Source organism: Patiria miniata, unplaced genomic scaffold (genome assembly GCF_015706575.1).
Source record: "Patiria miniata isolate m_02_andy unplaced genomic scaffold, ASM1570657v1 HiC_scaffold_7, whole genome shotgun sequence".
Classification (NCBI taxonomy): domain Eukaryota; kingdom Metazoa; phylum Echinodermata; class Asteroidea; order Valvatida; family Asterinidae; genus Patiria; species Patiria miniata.
In genome coordinates, this window is record NW_024037074.1 from 33,627,600 (window position 1) to 33,643,519 (window position 15,920).

At 38.9% G+C, this 15,920-nt stretch overlaps 3 protein-coding genes across 39 annotated transcripts in view; 1 reads left to right on the top strand and 2 right to left on the bottom strand.

The window, feature by feature from the left end:
* The window catches only part of LOC119745542 (uncharacterized protein KIAA0825 homolog), a 32,061-nt gene extending 29,104 nt beyond the window's left edge, over nt 1–2,957 (bottom strand). Inside the window, exons 1-3 of the mRNA XM_038221936.1 lie at nt 2,876–2,957; nt 1,670–1,838; nt 320–491 (exon numbers count right to left, since the gene is read on the bottom strand). Coding sequence (XP_038077864.1) covers nt 320–491; nt 1,670–1,806 — 309 coding nt within the window. The 5' untranslated portion in view covers nt 1,807–1,838; nt 2,876–2,957. The remainder of the gene's footprint in view (nt 1–319; nt 492–1,669; nt 1,839–2,875) is intronic.
* Nucleotides 2,958–2,963: 6 nt separating this feature from the next.
* LOC119745544 (COMM domain-containing protein 10-like) lies at nt 2,964–7,979 on the top strand. The gene is made up of 7 exons (XM_038221937.1): nt 2,964–3,065; nt 4,170–4,260; nt 4,407–4,517; nt 5,557–5,628; nt 6,025–6,108; nt 6,825–6,995; nt 7,599–7,979. The coding sequence occupies exons 1-7, from the start codon at nt 3,037–3,039 to the stop codon at nt 7,635–7,637; spliced, it is 597 nt and encodes a 198-aa protein (XP_038077865.1). The 5' UTR covers nt 2,964–3,036; the 3' UTR covers nt 7,638–7,979.
* Nucleotides 7,980–9,960: 1,981 nt separating this feature from the next.
* LOC119746417 (semaphorin-6D-like) overlaps nt 9,961–15,920 on the bottom strand; it is a 60,600-nt gene continuing 54,640 nt past the window's right edge. For 35 of the 37 annotated variants that reach the window (XM_038223340.1, XM_038223347.1, XM_038223368.1 and 32 more), the window contains one exon: nt 9,961–15,584. In XM_038223340.1, the coding sequence (XP_038079268.1) occupies nt 15,163–15,584 (422 nt within the window). In that variant the 3' untranslated portion in view covers nt 9,961–15,162. The remainder of the gene's footprint in view (nt 15,585–15,920) is intronic. The other 2 variants (XM_038223378.1, XM_038223375.1) reach the window with 1 other exon arrangement.

Genomic DNA, 15,920 nt, shown 5'->3' on the forward strand with positions numbered 1-15,920 from the left:
CAACGTAACCAAAGCGAAGCTGGAAAGAAAAACAGTCTGGTTCCTTTTTTGAACAAAAAGCATTATCATTCAGTACTGTAATTAGATACAGGGAACATGACTAAAATGGCGTCAGCATGATAAAGGTCTATTGCTGGTATTCTAAATAACCCTAGGGTCAAGTCACTCAAGAATTAATACATAAAGCTAGATATCCAAAAACCAAAATCTATTTGATTGACCTGAGTCGCTCCCAATACTACTTGGTTCGCCGCCAGTCTCGAACAACAACCTGAAACAGATTTGAAATAATTCAAAGACTGCAGTGAGCTAGGCTTACAATTGTCCTGAGCAGAACGCCAACATCCTCGGGCTCTGGGGACAAGCAGGCACATTCCTCCAGCACTGGCGTGTGTAGTAGACTATCCATAGCATCCTTGATGTTAGTGTAGTCATTGTCAGCTGATAAGCTGTTGGTAGCTTGCACCAGACATCGCAGCGTGTCTTCAATACTGTCGGGATGAAAAATAGGAGTTAAACAATCACGCAATCTGAATTTTTCAAATCTCCAAAGAGGGGTGGATTGGGAGGGAGAAAGGGGCTGTAGCAGGCACCCCTTATTGGGACCAACTGATTTTTTCTGTCTCGCAAAATCGAAACACTTTTTCGTCAAAATATTTTCAATGAAAGCCTAGTTGCAATTGAAATTTTCCTAGGCCACTGAGTAGGCCTTCTAGCTACACCTTGATGGAGCACACATTTATCAACTTGTGCATTTAGATTTGACTCTCAAAGGCTGCAACCCCCACCCCCCCCTTCTTCCTTCTGAAAAATCCTGGGTCCACCCCTTTGTTGGATTTTTACATCAAGGTACGCATCCTGTTCATGCTGTAAGGATCTGTACGGAAGGTAATAATGATAATAATAATAATAATTTGGCAGGCTAATCATCCTTACTTGCAGCTGAGAAGCTGAATTGCGAAGGACGCAGCTACAATGTGGCACAGCCGCAGGCATGTAAAGGCGCCTTTGGCAGCCAGCCATACAACCCATATATGACCGCGGAGCACAGCCAGAGATTGAAAGCGTCTGATTTTTTCAGAGGGAGGAAAACCGGAGTGCCAAGAGAAAAACCCTTGTGGCAAAGGAGAGAGCCAACGCACAACTCTACTCACACATGGTCCGAGCCAGGAATCAATCTCGGGCCACAGTGGCGAGAGGCGAGCGCTTTACGCACAAGCCAGCCACGCCACCGAGGTCTACAGTAAGGAAATGACTTTGCATTTAATTTCATAAACGTTCAGCAAATATTTTAAAAACCGTTCAAACGTTTAGCCATTTCATAAAGGCTGATACTATAACCAACAATGATTGACAAACTAAAAAATAGCGGCCAGTCATTGAAAAAGTAAAATCTTAACTACGTAAGTGTACTCTGAATGTAATCAAGCACTACGGTGCTTCTCAGGTTTTCTAAATTCAATAGGTTGAAAACATTGTTAATTATTTGTGCTATGTATGTTTAACGCAAAGGAAGATCGCGTGAACTTAGGTCTGTTTCTTAAAATTCGGGTTTTGTTAAAACGTTTTGGAAAATGTGTAAATGGATTTAGGTTTTTTTTTTCATTTGAACGTGTGAACGTCACATATCCTTAGTCCACAGCCAAAATGAATGTGACGGTGTTCTAACCTTTTATCATTTTCGCTAAGTTGTCGGTCGATATCTTCCATAGCAGCGTGCAGTGTCTGCAGACAGGGTGGTCCCATCTTAAACATTGCACTGACAGAAGGCAGACTGCACAGGGGACTAGACCTTGCATTTGACATGATGTCTGTTGACTGACTGTCTAGTTCTGCACCTGTGGCAAAAGAAACACAGAAATAGAATTATTGTATTTATAATCCAAAGTATTTAATACCACAATATTTAAACTTTTTGCGAGAAAGAGTCAGTTCTTCATTTGTGATATGATCTTTGCCTTCTTTCTGTTTTAATATGCTGTTGTGTTGGACAAACTGTGGACAGGGACGTTACTAAGGAGGCATGGCCTGTACCACCACTCTCTCCCCCCCCCCCCCCCCCCCCACTAATCCTCCATGTACCCTCCAGAATTTCATAATAACAGGCCAAAATTAATCATGTTTTAGGAGGCACAATCAATTTTTACTCATCTCCACCACACTGCACTGGGCCACAGCTGACTGTTAATCCCTTTCACACAAATTATGACACAGGCCTTGCAAACAATAGATGAGATGGTCTCCACTCTCTTGCCATATTGTGCACATGGGTCATGCTAGCCCCATAAATGTGGCCAATTTACTGGACTACCTCCGTAAATAAAGGCCACACTTCCACCATGTACAAAAACATGTTGAACTTTGTCAAATTTTGATTTTCACATTTAGGCTTAGTTTGTAGTTTATTTTTGCTTTAGAAGCATACTCACCCTCTTTATAGGCTAATCAGAAAGTGCTGCCTTTTTCAGATGTCTATTTTTCGTGAAATTTCCAGATTCGTTTGCACACGTTTGCGTATCAAAATTTCAACATGAAATTTCATGAGGAATTTAAAACAAAATCCAATACACACGATAAACATGATAAAGGTAGGCCCTACTGTCTTTTTGGAATTGGATAGGTTTATGATCATCACACACATAACTTAAAAAACACAAATCATTTTAATAAGTTAAATATAAAGTACACCTGTCCAAAAACTGTTTCCATGACAACAATGTTAACAATTTGTTCAATCAACATGTTCATCATTGTGATTCATGTTGAGCCTGAGGTGTTGCATTCTAATTTCTAAACGACTATTCTAAATCATAATGACCATTCTAAACATCAGTTTCGCATCACTTTCCTGTTTTTATTTAGAAAGAACACTTACAACACAAGTCCTGTTCGTCTCTAGGTACATTAAAGAGAGAAAAAGCAGACAATTTTCGATCACACCATGGAGCAATCCAAGAACAGATCTGACAGAAAATAATACCAGTGATCTAATATGGTCGCGAGAGGGCGCCCTAATGCAGCAACACGGCAGTCATCATGGCGTTGATGTTTTCGCAAACAGCTCGGTAATTATTCGTAATTTCTACGCATATGCTGTATAGTTATGCGGCTTGATTATGGAGTATATATAAAAGTGAACTCCTTGAATCCTTCGGGTGATATCGGGGGGCTTTATATCTGTAAACCTCTTACAAAAAAAATGGATCATGTGTGGTGGGAGTGTCCGTGGCCTGAAGGGTATCGTGCAGCGAATTACCTTGACCAGTAGTGATATTGGCGTATATGGACCGATTGACTCCTAGTTCTCCTTGCACTGGTGGTTTATGTGTGCGTTTTGTTCTTAAGACAAGTTGAAAGTATAAGTGTCCACACATGAGTATCATAGCAAAACAAGATATCTGATGTCTTGTGTTTTCACAAGAAAGTGCTTCAAGTTCAACTTCAACATTGATTTATGCGCCTATCAATTGTTTCCCCCCCCCCCCCCCTCAGGATACCCCACCCAAGACATGGGGATTGTCACTTTTGGACATTTGATAAGCGCATTAATGTTTTCATTTCAAAACAACAAAGCCGAGAGAGTTAAAGGTTGAGCATGTTGAGTTAGCCAGCCACCGCCTGCATCCTGTCAGAGCCACCAACCCCCATTTTTTTGATATTCTGAGAAATTTCATTATTTATGTTATTTTTTTATTTGAAAAAACCCAAAATACTTAGGCCAGCAAGTACAACTACTGACTAGTACTTTTTGTAGTAGTAAGTACAAAGTACAAGGGTTCAACATTTTTTTATTTGCAGTTTGTTAAACGCAGCCTGATGGATTGAAATAGACTAGCGCTAAACAATTTGAAAAGTTCCGCTCTAAATTTTAAGTGAGACTTAAGTTTCCCAGATTCACTGATGCAGGGTGGGAGACTGTTCCACTCCTTGGACTATTGTTCCAATTCCTTATGTCCATGGAGACCAAGTCCTCATGTCATACAAAGGGAAAAGGAAACTAATGAATAATGAAAATCAGTTTTTCAAAACTGTCTCGGATGGTCAACTCATAATTTCATTCTGTTGGACCAAAGTTCAGTGATAGAACTTAGAACTGGGAAGGATTATTATTAGAGCATGCATGGATGTAAAAGTTGAAAGTCTTGCCTGAAATTTTCCCATTTCTGCAGTATTAAGAAAGCAGTGGTGCTGATAAACAACATAGACGCTGCCAAGTTCCCACGGTTACTCTCCAGAATCTTACAGAAACTGCACCTCAGAGTAAGTGATAATTAATGAATGACATTTTTCGACCACAAAACAGCCAAATAAAACTTGTCTTCAGTGTACATTGCAAACCTCTGTGCCTAATAGCATCTCTGTAAAGTTATTTCCCAGTCCTTTTTTAACTTTTCACATTCCTTCAGGATGATCACTCGTTTTCCGAGGAGGAACAGGAGAAACTCCAAGTCGCTCTGGGTCTGGAGGGAAAGGACTTGCAACTTGTCTTAGAAACCACATCATTTATTCTGGAACAGGTAGGCGCGCGTGCATTACAAGAACTGTGAAATAAAACGGCTTGAAAAAGACCATGAGACTTTTTGAAACTTCGGCTTCATATCTGGCTTTGGCTTCTGAATCATTTTGAAGCATTTAATGGTCCAACCAAATGAGGATACTGCAAACTCTTGCCCATATTTATAGTTGTTTCTCAAACGGAACATGGAGTCTTTTATAGGATGTGATGTTTCTGAAACGGAACATATACCCAAAAGTCTCACAAGGCAGCAAGTTGAAATCTTTTGAAGCCAAATGTGGAGGCAAAGCTAAGGATTCTTGAAAACAAAAACCAGGCATCAGTCCTTCTGTTTTGAGGCATGCAATCACACCCCTACGCCATCATACGCCTAAATGCTTCCTGAGAAGTGTGAATAATTGGACGCCTGAATCCCTCAGTACCTTGGCATACATTTACAGCATAATTATACTTCGTAATTTGTGAAAAATAAAGTAAGTCGGTGAAGAGAAAACGGCTTTATTGTAAACCAAGATGAATATTATGAAAAAAAATACCAGATTGTTCAGTCCCAGCTTGGACCACAGAATCACACACCAGAAAAATCACACGCCTAGAAAAATCCAGGTGTGCGTTTTTCCACGCACCTGTGATTTTCAAATCAGAAGGACTGAGGCATACAACTTTTTCTTCGGATAAGCTAATTTCCTCGTTTTTTTAAAACTTCATACTTATATGCCATTAAAAATAGGAAAACTGTGTAAAAAAAATAAAGTCTTGTAGACGTTAGAATTTTGCTGTCTGTCAGGAATGCTTTGTTCTCAGCAAGACCAATTAACTTGAACTTGGTTATAATGTAATGCAATAATGGAGTCCAGCTCAGTTTTTCTGTACCAAACAAACCAACAAAATGTGAACACTGGTTGTACTGTAGTTTTTTTTAATACTACCAACATGACTTTGGATCTGACTGAGCAGCAGCTCCACATGGCAATTTGATCAGCGACCATTCACAGAGTCTACACACAGAGTGTATTCTTGCTCTTTGTTCTTGATTGCAGGCTGCCTACCACATAGCCAAGCCGACAGTGCTATCGCAACAACTGCAGAATATTGGACTTGAAGAAGACAAGGTACACATAAATACGTTCATCAGATTGTTTGAAATGTTGGTTTGCAAAAATCAGCGTCTGAAACTTGCTGTGACTTGCTAAGGTATTGCACGCTAAACTCTACAACATAATACAGGGATGATATTGTCAATTAAAAAAAAGTCTACACTGCTAATGTCTTTCTCTCGGATTCAAAAAGTCTGATTTCAGACTAAAGTAAAAAGTCTGATTTCAGACTAAAGCCTGGAAAATATCATGTTCTGGATCTGGATCAATACTGCAAGCAATCTCCTGTTATGGAATGTATAAGTTGCAGTTTTAATATATGTTGAATATTAATAGGAATATCAAATTTTTGACAGGTGTAAGGAACTTTTAATGTACACCTGTTTTTTATCTCATTTGTTTTTCTTTAAGGTTTCAGTATTTGTAAAAGCATGGACATCAAGTGGTAAGGGAGTGGTGGAAAAACTACGCCAGAGAACATTGGCTCCCAATCAGGTGAGACCTTTAATGTGTAATCAGAGTAAGTGTGCATCGTAGTGATGTCAAGTTTACACAACACAATTCTCTAGATCACCCGTCATTTCCAAATTCAGGCAAGAAAACCAAACCTGTGTGAATTTTCATCACCACAGGTTTTAAGAGCAAATCCCTGTTGAGAAACTACTGGCACATACATTTAAGCTATCATGGAATGTTAAAGCAATGTTCTTTCATAATACAGCTCTTTTGACTGCAAAGGTTAGAGAAAATTGCACAAGCAATATCAGGAAACTAGGCTCCTCTGAATCTGGCCAAACAACGCGTCTCGTGTCTACTTGAAAGCGAGCAAAGCCCTCCCACCCAACAGCAGATAACAGTTAAAAAAGACCTACATACCCGTGTCTGATGAAGAAAATACCCGCATTACTGTGATTGCAGTATAGACCCCTCTCAAATGACGTTACTGCCTACAGATTGTCATGTGCATATGGCTGTGCCGTATTTCGAAGAAATTTTTAGCAACGTGCGCGTGTGTTTAGAACATTTTGCACACTGTGTGCAGACGTACGCGATGGCGTTGAATACGCAGTTGTAATTTGCGTAGGCAAAATGGCTGTCTATGAGAAGGGTCTATATGTTTCTCTGTACCAAATGATATGCAACTGCTAAAGAGTAGAAATCTACAGAAAGTAAAAACATTTTGCCCCCCAACTGTTCAATTCTTTTTACAGTTGGAAGAGGTTAACTGGAGGCTAAATCTTCAGATGGGCCAGGCCTCACAGACTAAGATGAAGCTGCCCAACGCCATGTTTGAGATGGTCGTCTCGGGACAAGAGGAAGGGGAGAAAGAGAAGATTAAGATGGAATTCAGTCACGACGAGCTGTATCAGTTCTATAACAAGGTGAGGGGATTGGGATTAGGAATAGGATAAGGAATGGGATTAAGATGAGGATTATGATAATGATTAGAATTTGGATAAGGATTTGACGATAAGTTTCTCCGTTATTGAATGGAAGATTGGAGAATTACAAGATTGGATGACTAGATTAGGGATAAGGATGTAGATTGGAATTAGGATTCCAATTGAGATAAGCTTTTGGGTAAGGATTCGGATCGGCATTGATAAGACTAGGGTTAAGATTGGGATGAGGATTATCCCGGGCACAAACCTTTCTGATTTTACCGGTTTACCAAATCTTTGAGCCATTGTACAGAGGTGTGTGCTGAAAACTCGGACCAGGTAGAAGTCATCTTTGATAAATTGTCACAAATCTACCATGAGTGTATTAGGATTAGTTTCAATATCAGGCAGGATACTGACAAATGAAAACTTTTCCAGATTTTGACAGCTTCAACGTGCTTTGCTCTGTCAGACTCTATTTTAGGTTAAACATATTACTCTTCAAAAAAAGAAGGTGTTCGGAAACTCGGGGTGTATTTTGTATCATTATTATATTTTGTGATTGCATTAATGAATTCCTTTGATTTTTTTTTTATTTGACAGTTGGAGGCGATACAAGGACAACTGGACTCAATGAGCTGAAATCCGTTCTAAAATCTGTACCCAACTCAGTCCAAAGGCCCACCTCACGGAGCTGCTTAGCACAGAAATTGGCTTAGCACAGAAAATATTCGCTTGGGAAAAATCAATTTATAGCTTACCGAGGAGCCATGCAGTGTATGGACTGTGTGCACATGTACACCCTCAGTGGTTACAAACTGTTAGGAAGACCAAGGGAAGGGACAGTTGAATGCATTTATGCCAGAGCCTGGTACTCCAACACCGTATGGGTTTGTACATATTCGGTTTGTGTACTTTGCGCCCAGGGTGACCGTAAGGTCAAAGCCAAATTCTGCTAAATGCACATCAAAATCTGTCAGATTTATCCAAAACTGCCAAATTCCCCAGAATTACTCGAAATACACTATAAACACTTAAAATCACATGCAGATTGGTAGTGTTGCCTTAATTAAGGTTCAAATTACATTATAAACAATCTATAGTCACATAAAGATGTTATGAAATTATTGCGTAAATTTCAGGCAAAACGCGGATCCGGCCACAACGAAGTCCGTTTCCCAGTGAACCTGAGCACCTAGACCAGCCAACCTGTCCCATTATGCAAGGGTTTGTTTGAAAGGATTGAAGCTTTTTAAAACAACTGTACCTTTTTTTGTTCAAATTTGCTGTTTTTCTGTCAAATAACCATTTTTGCAGAATTCTGCCAGAAATCTGCCAAAAAAATCCATTCTATCAAATTTTGTCAAACTCGTTTTTTAACAAAAATTATGTCAAAGTCAGCCGAAAATCGGCCAAAACTGTCACCCTGTTTGCGTCCTATGCCCGTGAACCGGTACAAGCACGCGGTTTGCCCCTCCCATTGGAGCTCCTGAAAGTGGTAAAAAAAAAGCGACATCTTTGTTTTGTGCACGGAGTCCATATTGCTCATGTTGAATTCTCGTCTGCTTTTTGATAAGCACATTGCTAAGCAATTAATTCCTGGTAAGCAGATCCATGAAATTCAGGCGAGATGTTCAGAGAGTAAAAAAAAAAATCTCTTCTTGGAAGTAATGAAGAGATTGTCAAAACCTTATTCCAGAGTTTTTAAAATATATCTACACACTAAAATCAATACATTTTTGTACGATCCTTTGCGTTTACTTTAAGTTTAATTTTAAAGGGAAAGGAAATCATCTCTGGAAGGGCTGGAGCGCGATTCAATTACAATATTGTTTCAAATGATCTATTTGATTTCATATATTTAAAGATAATGCAGGCTAATTTCTGATATCTTATTTGCTCCCACATGTGTTTGTATATTTCCACTGTCAAATAAATATCAAATCCTATTGATTTCAGTCCCAAAAATATCTGCGTTCTAAAAAAAAAATGTCCGCTTTATTTTGGCATGACAATTTAAACCAATTGTGTAAATACCTTCTTTTTATTTTTTGATAAAGATTATTGTGTACCACTAGTCATTGTAATCACCTTGAAATAAGTAAGATGACTTTTATATTCTGCAGCCAGGTCTAGCTATTAAAAATATATTTAATAGAGATCTAAGATACTTTTACTGAAGGGGCGGGGTTTAGACAAAGAAGCGTGTTGAAATGTTTCAGTATCCGAGACAATTTGCAGCCCCCTTAAAAAAAAGAGCACTGAGGCTCCTTTCCATTGCTTATTTGGGATTTTTTTTGGGGGGGGGAGGGGGGTTTAGTACTGCTGATATATGAATCGGTTGCATCTTTGATGATGGGTTAAACTTGGCACATTGTTTGAATAGACATTGTACCATAAGATTATCATCTATATGGCCATCACAAACTTGCCCCATGACAAAAGATTGCAGTACGATACCCTTACCATTACAATGTACGTGTACTTGACCTCCCGTACCAAAGGCAGTTTAACAACTGTGGGCAGCCATCTTGGAAACAACCCACCATTTTCATCATGGGGCAAATCAGCGATGGCCCTTTAAACTGAAAATCTTCAAGTATATGCTACTATGCCAAAACGTCATGCTTCTATCATCAAAGGCACGATTCCACTGAAATGGTTCACATACATGTATCTACAGTACTAGGGGCACAACTGGGCAAAAATGTCCATTTAACTACACGGACGCTATTGCCGGAAGGACTTGTGGGGTAGGAGCATTGTTGTCCTTTTATCCCCTTTTCTGAAGACTTCACTTGTGGGGTACAGTTTTTCCAAAGATTTCACTTGTGGGGTACCTCTCCCTTTGTACCAGTGTCCCACAAGTGGCCCTGGTCAGTACGGCTAGTAAGGCAAAAATTGCCAAGAATGAGACATCCGAATATTTCTTGTTTGCTGCCGTTGCAAATTCTTCTTTTTATTATTATATTACTCACAAGAAGTACGACTCTCATGAGTCCAGCTGATACAGTACATAGCTTACTTTTACTCGCAAATGACATAACTACGGCCGTGTAATGGGTGATTTAATATGTACACAATTTCCAACCAAAGGTACCAGATGAAACAGGAATATTTGAGATAAAAACACAAACATGAAATTTCTCCGTCTTAATTTCATACACTGGTCACTTTCATGTAGGACTGAAAAACCTGCTGTGACGAAATCACCTTTCAGTTACTGCAAAATTTAGGGGAAAAACACATAAGTGACAACAGTGCCCTCTACAAGCAGAGAAAACAACTTGTCAACTTAAATTTAACGTGATATAACTAACCTCTTGTCAATGAACTGATGTTGAAATAAAAGTTGTCTTTTCATTACGTTTTCGAAAGATAATCCATTTCCATTTCTTTCCCCAACAGTTTAAAGTTTGAAGTCAAATATTTACGTCTGCATTTATAGAAATCAGCCAACATATCACCTTTTTTTTTACAAAAACAATCAAAACCTAGATAATCCAAGTCAAAACGAACAAAATTACAAAACCAAGAATGAAAAGAAAAACAAAGCCTACTTTCCACTTAAACTGCACAAAATCAAAAACAAAATTAATATGGCAGTGTTCTGAAAAGTAAAAGTCACACGATTTATCTTTTTATTTAAATATACAACATATTTGTACAGTATTTGTAGGTAATGGGTCAAAAATAATAAAAAATACTTTCAAGTCCTAAAACACTGTACAAGCTTTTCAGTATAAAAATAAGAGATCTAACATTTCAACCGAATTCAAAAAAGAGGGAAAAAAGACGATCAAGAAGCAAAATTCAGTTACATTTAAGAAAAAATTCATGCGTTTTGTATACATTTCCACAGTGGTGTTTGACTGAATAAACATGATAAATTGGTAATAATCCTTAGCGCATTTCACAAATGTGAAAACCTTTTAAAATAAAAACTACCGCCTTGCATGCAGAAATGTGCATGCATAAAATCTGAAGGAGTATGGTTCAGCATAGCTACATGTATTTCCTCAATGTCGCAGTACAATTTAGCCCAAGAGTAACACCACAGATGAAGTAAATGGCACTTGCGTTACATTTTCAATGGTTTCCATGCACTTTTGTTGTATTGAAATAAGGGGGTCGATGCACGTACCGGTATACCAGGGAACACAAACATTTGCAAACCTCATGTAATTCACTTCTGATGTGTATTTTAAAGTTAGTTCTTTGTAAACTGTTGCACCCCCGTTTCCTGTGTTTTAACTTTACTATGATTTCATAGAGTTATGATCACCTAGCATGGATGCAGTAGAGTCCATCACAAGTCCTCCAGTCCCAATTCAACTCACAAGCTACTCCAATGAGCTTTGACGGAGGAATTCATTTGTTATTGTTCATCCACTGTTACTTGTGACTGGACTTGTGATTTTCTTGTGACTGGACTTGTCCACATCCCCGGCTACAATTCTGAAATCGATCAATAGACGAATCCGGGGCACGTGATCACTGTCCACTCCTATGGCCCCCTTCAATGGAGAAACCATTGTGCATGCTATTGTACAAAGCAACTGCCCTGTGACGGATTATCTGAACAATAGCTAGCACAATACTTTCGTCATTGAAGGTGGTCTCCGTGATGAACGCGTTAGCACGCCCGAAATGGTCTGTATTGTCAACAGGGCCCAATTTCCTGGTGCTACCAAGCACACAATTTTTTGCTAAAAGAGCCTCCATCTATTTCATGGAGACCATAAGCGTAAGTACAGCAAAAGACACGCTTACTTCAGAGGAAAAATTTGCTTAACTTAGTGACATAACAATAGAACTCTCCATGCACGCGCGACCGTTAGCACACACACGCCGTGAAATAGTGCTTAAGGTTAGCAAATTTTTCTGCTATGCTGAACACAACTTTAAGCAGCGCTGTGAAATTGGGCCCAAATCTCTCTCATAGGACGCCATCTTCATAGGAAAATTCAATGCTATTAGGTGCGTGTGCACTCAGTGTGCAAACTGTTATAGCCACGCGCGCATGTACTAGTTGCTCGAAATTTCTTCGAAATACGGTTCAGCGGATGCGCGTCACCACAATTTAACTCACAAACTGCTGATGCACGTGGCAATCTGTAGGAAGTGACGTCATTTGAGAGAGACCTATAAGAATCCATTATTTTGCAACAGTACTAATTCACTATGCTCTTCGCAATACGACAAATTCCTACTCACAATTGTAAAACTAAGAATTTTACTAACTTCCCTTTAGGGGAAGAACATTTTAGAGACACTTTTTTTTACATAGCGGCAACTTGAAAGCATTTTTACAGATGAACCTTTGCATAGAAGTAGAAAAAAATATATACATAACGTGGACAATTGTTTTTCTTATTTACACACTGAACCAGTTCAATAAAAAGAATAGTAAATAAAAAATTCAATCCTTTAAGCTCTTTCTCCCAAAAAATATTTTGGAGTTCCTTTTCATTTGCTCATATATTTCTTTTAAGTTATAGCCATAAATATGGAATTTAAATTCAGCCATATGACATGTGTAAAGTTGATGCTTTTAATGCACATGAGCAGTTCATTTAATTTAGGAATTAATAAATTAAAATTTCCTTCCAAGAAAGTTTGATGATGATTTTAATTGATGCAAAGGTTTCAACTGCCAGGCACCGCAATGTATCACACATAGGTGAATTAACACATTCTGGAAATGTGATCAAAGTTTCTGAGACAAATTAGGTCCAAATACCGTCCAAGCCATTTCTGACTGATTTCCACTGATTTCAGTGGTAGATTTGTACTGCATGTCAGCATTCTAAACCACAGTGAGAGCACAAAACGATGCTCGAACTTCTGTGAACACACGATTTGATTTGGGTGAACTGAACTCTCTAGTATTTACCCAAACTTAACCAAAGCAAGAGGCTAATGATTTCTGTATAGGAAGTGTTGAATGATACAAAATTCTCATAGACACAGTGTGTGCACTCAGACTGACATGCATGTTTGATGAAAAGTATGCATGACAAATTTTCCGTAGACATGTCTGACGCACAGCCACTCAAGATTTCATCAGATCTCTCTTTTTTGCACTAAAAAAAGGATGCTTAGTTGACAAAATGTACTAGCGGATGTGGAATGTTGCTATTAACAAGTGATGGGAGTCCTTTAATTTCTTACTTATTTGTTTTAAAAAATGGCAATAAAAAAACAAGAAATCAGAAATTTTAAATAAATAAAATAATTCCTCACCAATTGCCTTATATACACATACCGATGAACCGCCCATCTTTAAAAAAAGGGAAAAAAATAGCTAATTTAAGAACTGTACACACATAGGTTTTGGTATCGTCCATTCCGAATACACGCTCACTCACCAGCTACACACAGTGGGGATTTCTGTTCCCTCATCATTCGAATGGTATTAAATACCATCATCGTCAAGGCAACTGTAGACCAGTGAACACCGACTACCAACTACTGAATTGAGGGCGCTCTCCGCTAACAATTAGAAAATTGAGAACTGCAAACTGGTAGTTACTTTTTTCTTGGTTGAACATTGACGTTCTGCAGTCCATACACATATATGTATGAAATTTTGCTAAACCGGATACAGAACATGCATTGTATTAATATTAATATTTTTTTTTAACATTTATTTTAACTTTGTGATAATTTTGTGATTTTCATTTCCCGTTACTTGGTGGTGTATCTTTTATGCTGTTTCACTTTAAGGTGTGAGTTTGTATCACATGTGCGCAAGAAACTACTGCAGCTACTTTTTTTTTAGCAATTTTTTTTCGATGATGCCTTTCAAAGGAAAAGTTTAAAGTTTACTAATTGCACAGTAATATATTGTACTAGTTTACTTTCCCTTTTCCCTAATGTTAACATTGTGTCTTTCCATAATGATATGTTGCAGTCACTTATTTCGATGTTCTTTCCAATTTGTCATAGGAACTTTTTTTCAGAATTTCCTTTGAAAAGCATCATCCCTTTTTGTTTTTATTTCTCTGTTAGACAATCACGAATTCCACACACACAATTACTTTACTCTGACATCTATGTACATGAATACACTGCTGCGATCACTATAATATTAATATGCACTATCCGTTTGTAGATGATTGTACTTTACATCATAAAACTTCTCTTCTTTTTTTTTCTTCTTTTTTTTTAATTCATAAAATCTATCACCAAATACACAAACCACAAGTATGTTCAAGATTTGAGAGTAAAAGCTATAATACTGACTACTGACAAACATCAAGTCACAACAACACAATCACCAAAAAAAACCCCACCTTTTCTTAAAATTCATCAATATTTACTTAGTTTCAGTCCTATTTGTTTTTTAAACGGTATTTACTCACACCAGCTAGTATTTACAGGCTGCATAACGCTGGCTGGGTATATGTTTTAGCAGAGGCACAACTGTACAAGTTTGGTCAAGAGAGCCGGCTATTCAAAAGAAAAAAAAACAAGTCTGCGCACTGGAATCGCCACGACCTTTGCAGTGTTTGAAGGCAACAAGGTTCGAATGCACAACACTCAGTACGGGAAACGTCGACAGACGTTAGCAAAGCTGGCAGGCCATCCTTCACAGACAATCACTCGGCCATCTTCGGAAGGGGTTCCTGTCGTGACAAGTTTCCTTTGATGGACTTCTCCATCTGACGTTCCTTCGTAGGTGGGAAAGCTTGGCATTTACTTTTTCACCCAGACAAGTTGACATATTAGTTTCTTATCTCTTTAAGTACTCCGTGCCGCATTTTTTTTACAAGTCACTCCAGACTAGTTACAGGCAGCTGTGAGTTAAAACACAGATGCCGAGGAGAACTATCCACAGCTGCTCACCACGTTTCATTCCCATGTTCCGTATTGCTTCTTAATTTTAAATTTGTCATGCAATCCCTTGTTGCACATTTTCACTTTTTTCAACGAGCATCAAAACGTCTTTGAAGTCTAATCGGGCCACGTTCTTCATCTGCTCTGGTGTTCATCCAGTGGAAGTCCTTCACCAATTTCAAGTTCTCGCGCGAGCAATTTTATTTTCTCTTTCAGCCCCTTTCAGCATCTTTAATATATTTCACAGACTGCTGGGATGACTCCGAAGTTTGAAGCAAAAGTTTTAAAAGGAAGTTACTTTTTTTCTTTTCTTTTTTGCAGAGTTTCAGACTTGAGAATCGTCAGGCATCTTGAGCCAGATGTCCGAATCATCGCACTGTTCTGAATCAGATGCTCCTGATGCTGAGGGCCGGCTTTCCGTCTCGCTGGGCAACCGGTGCGGGGAACCCTCATCAACGCCACCTGTCGGCGGGTGCCGCCTCTCCAGAGAGCCCCCCGGGTAGGGCGTCAGGTAGGAGTTATCCATGCCGTAGGTGAAGGAGCCCCTGGGTGGCTGGTAGGATCCGTTGGTTGAGTTCCTCAGGTTAGGGTCGGTGCTTGGGGTGAGCGAGTGAGTGCGGGACTGCGGCAGGCTACCATTGACTGGCGTGACTCTCACCGGTGACTCCTGCATCGATGTCATAAGGGGTGGCTTTCCGTTCTCTGATGGGAGGACTGTCTTGACAATTTTGGGGGACGGTTTATAACCTGAAGGGGAAAAAAAAAAGGCAAAAACCAATAGTATTTTGTCATGAACAACAGTCGTAGCCGAGTTCTCGCAAGTCAATCACAAATCATCCCGTCTCTATTCAATTGAATGGAATTCATTTGTTAACGTTTCTCCCAGTACCTGCGACCAACTTGTGATTGACTTGCCAACTCCATGACACGACACAGATAAATCCATCAAATAATTTTAAAAACAACCACTGCAAAGTCACAGAGTTTCCATTCAACACTCACGTTATATTATTGCACATTTCCATGCTTGTTATCAAATATATTCCATATTTTAGGTATCTTGTTTAAAGTAAAGCAACAACA

What these genes read in the sequence shown, in the direction of transcription:
- LOC119745544 (XM_038221937.1), top strand. Translation starts at nt 3,037, where the DNA reads ATGGCGTTGATGTTTTCGCAAACAGCTCG. An exon ending in CATCATTTATTCTGGAACAG is followed by an intron (nt 4,518 to 5,556) that starts GTAGGCGCGCGT and finishes TCTTGATTGCAG; the next exon opens with GCTGCCTACCACATAGCCAA. An exon ending in GAACATTGGCTCCCAATCAG is followed by an intron (nt 6,109 to 6,824) that starts GTGAGACCTTTA and finishes TTCTTTTTACAG; the next exon opens with TTGGAAGAGGTTAACTGGAG.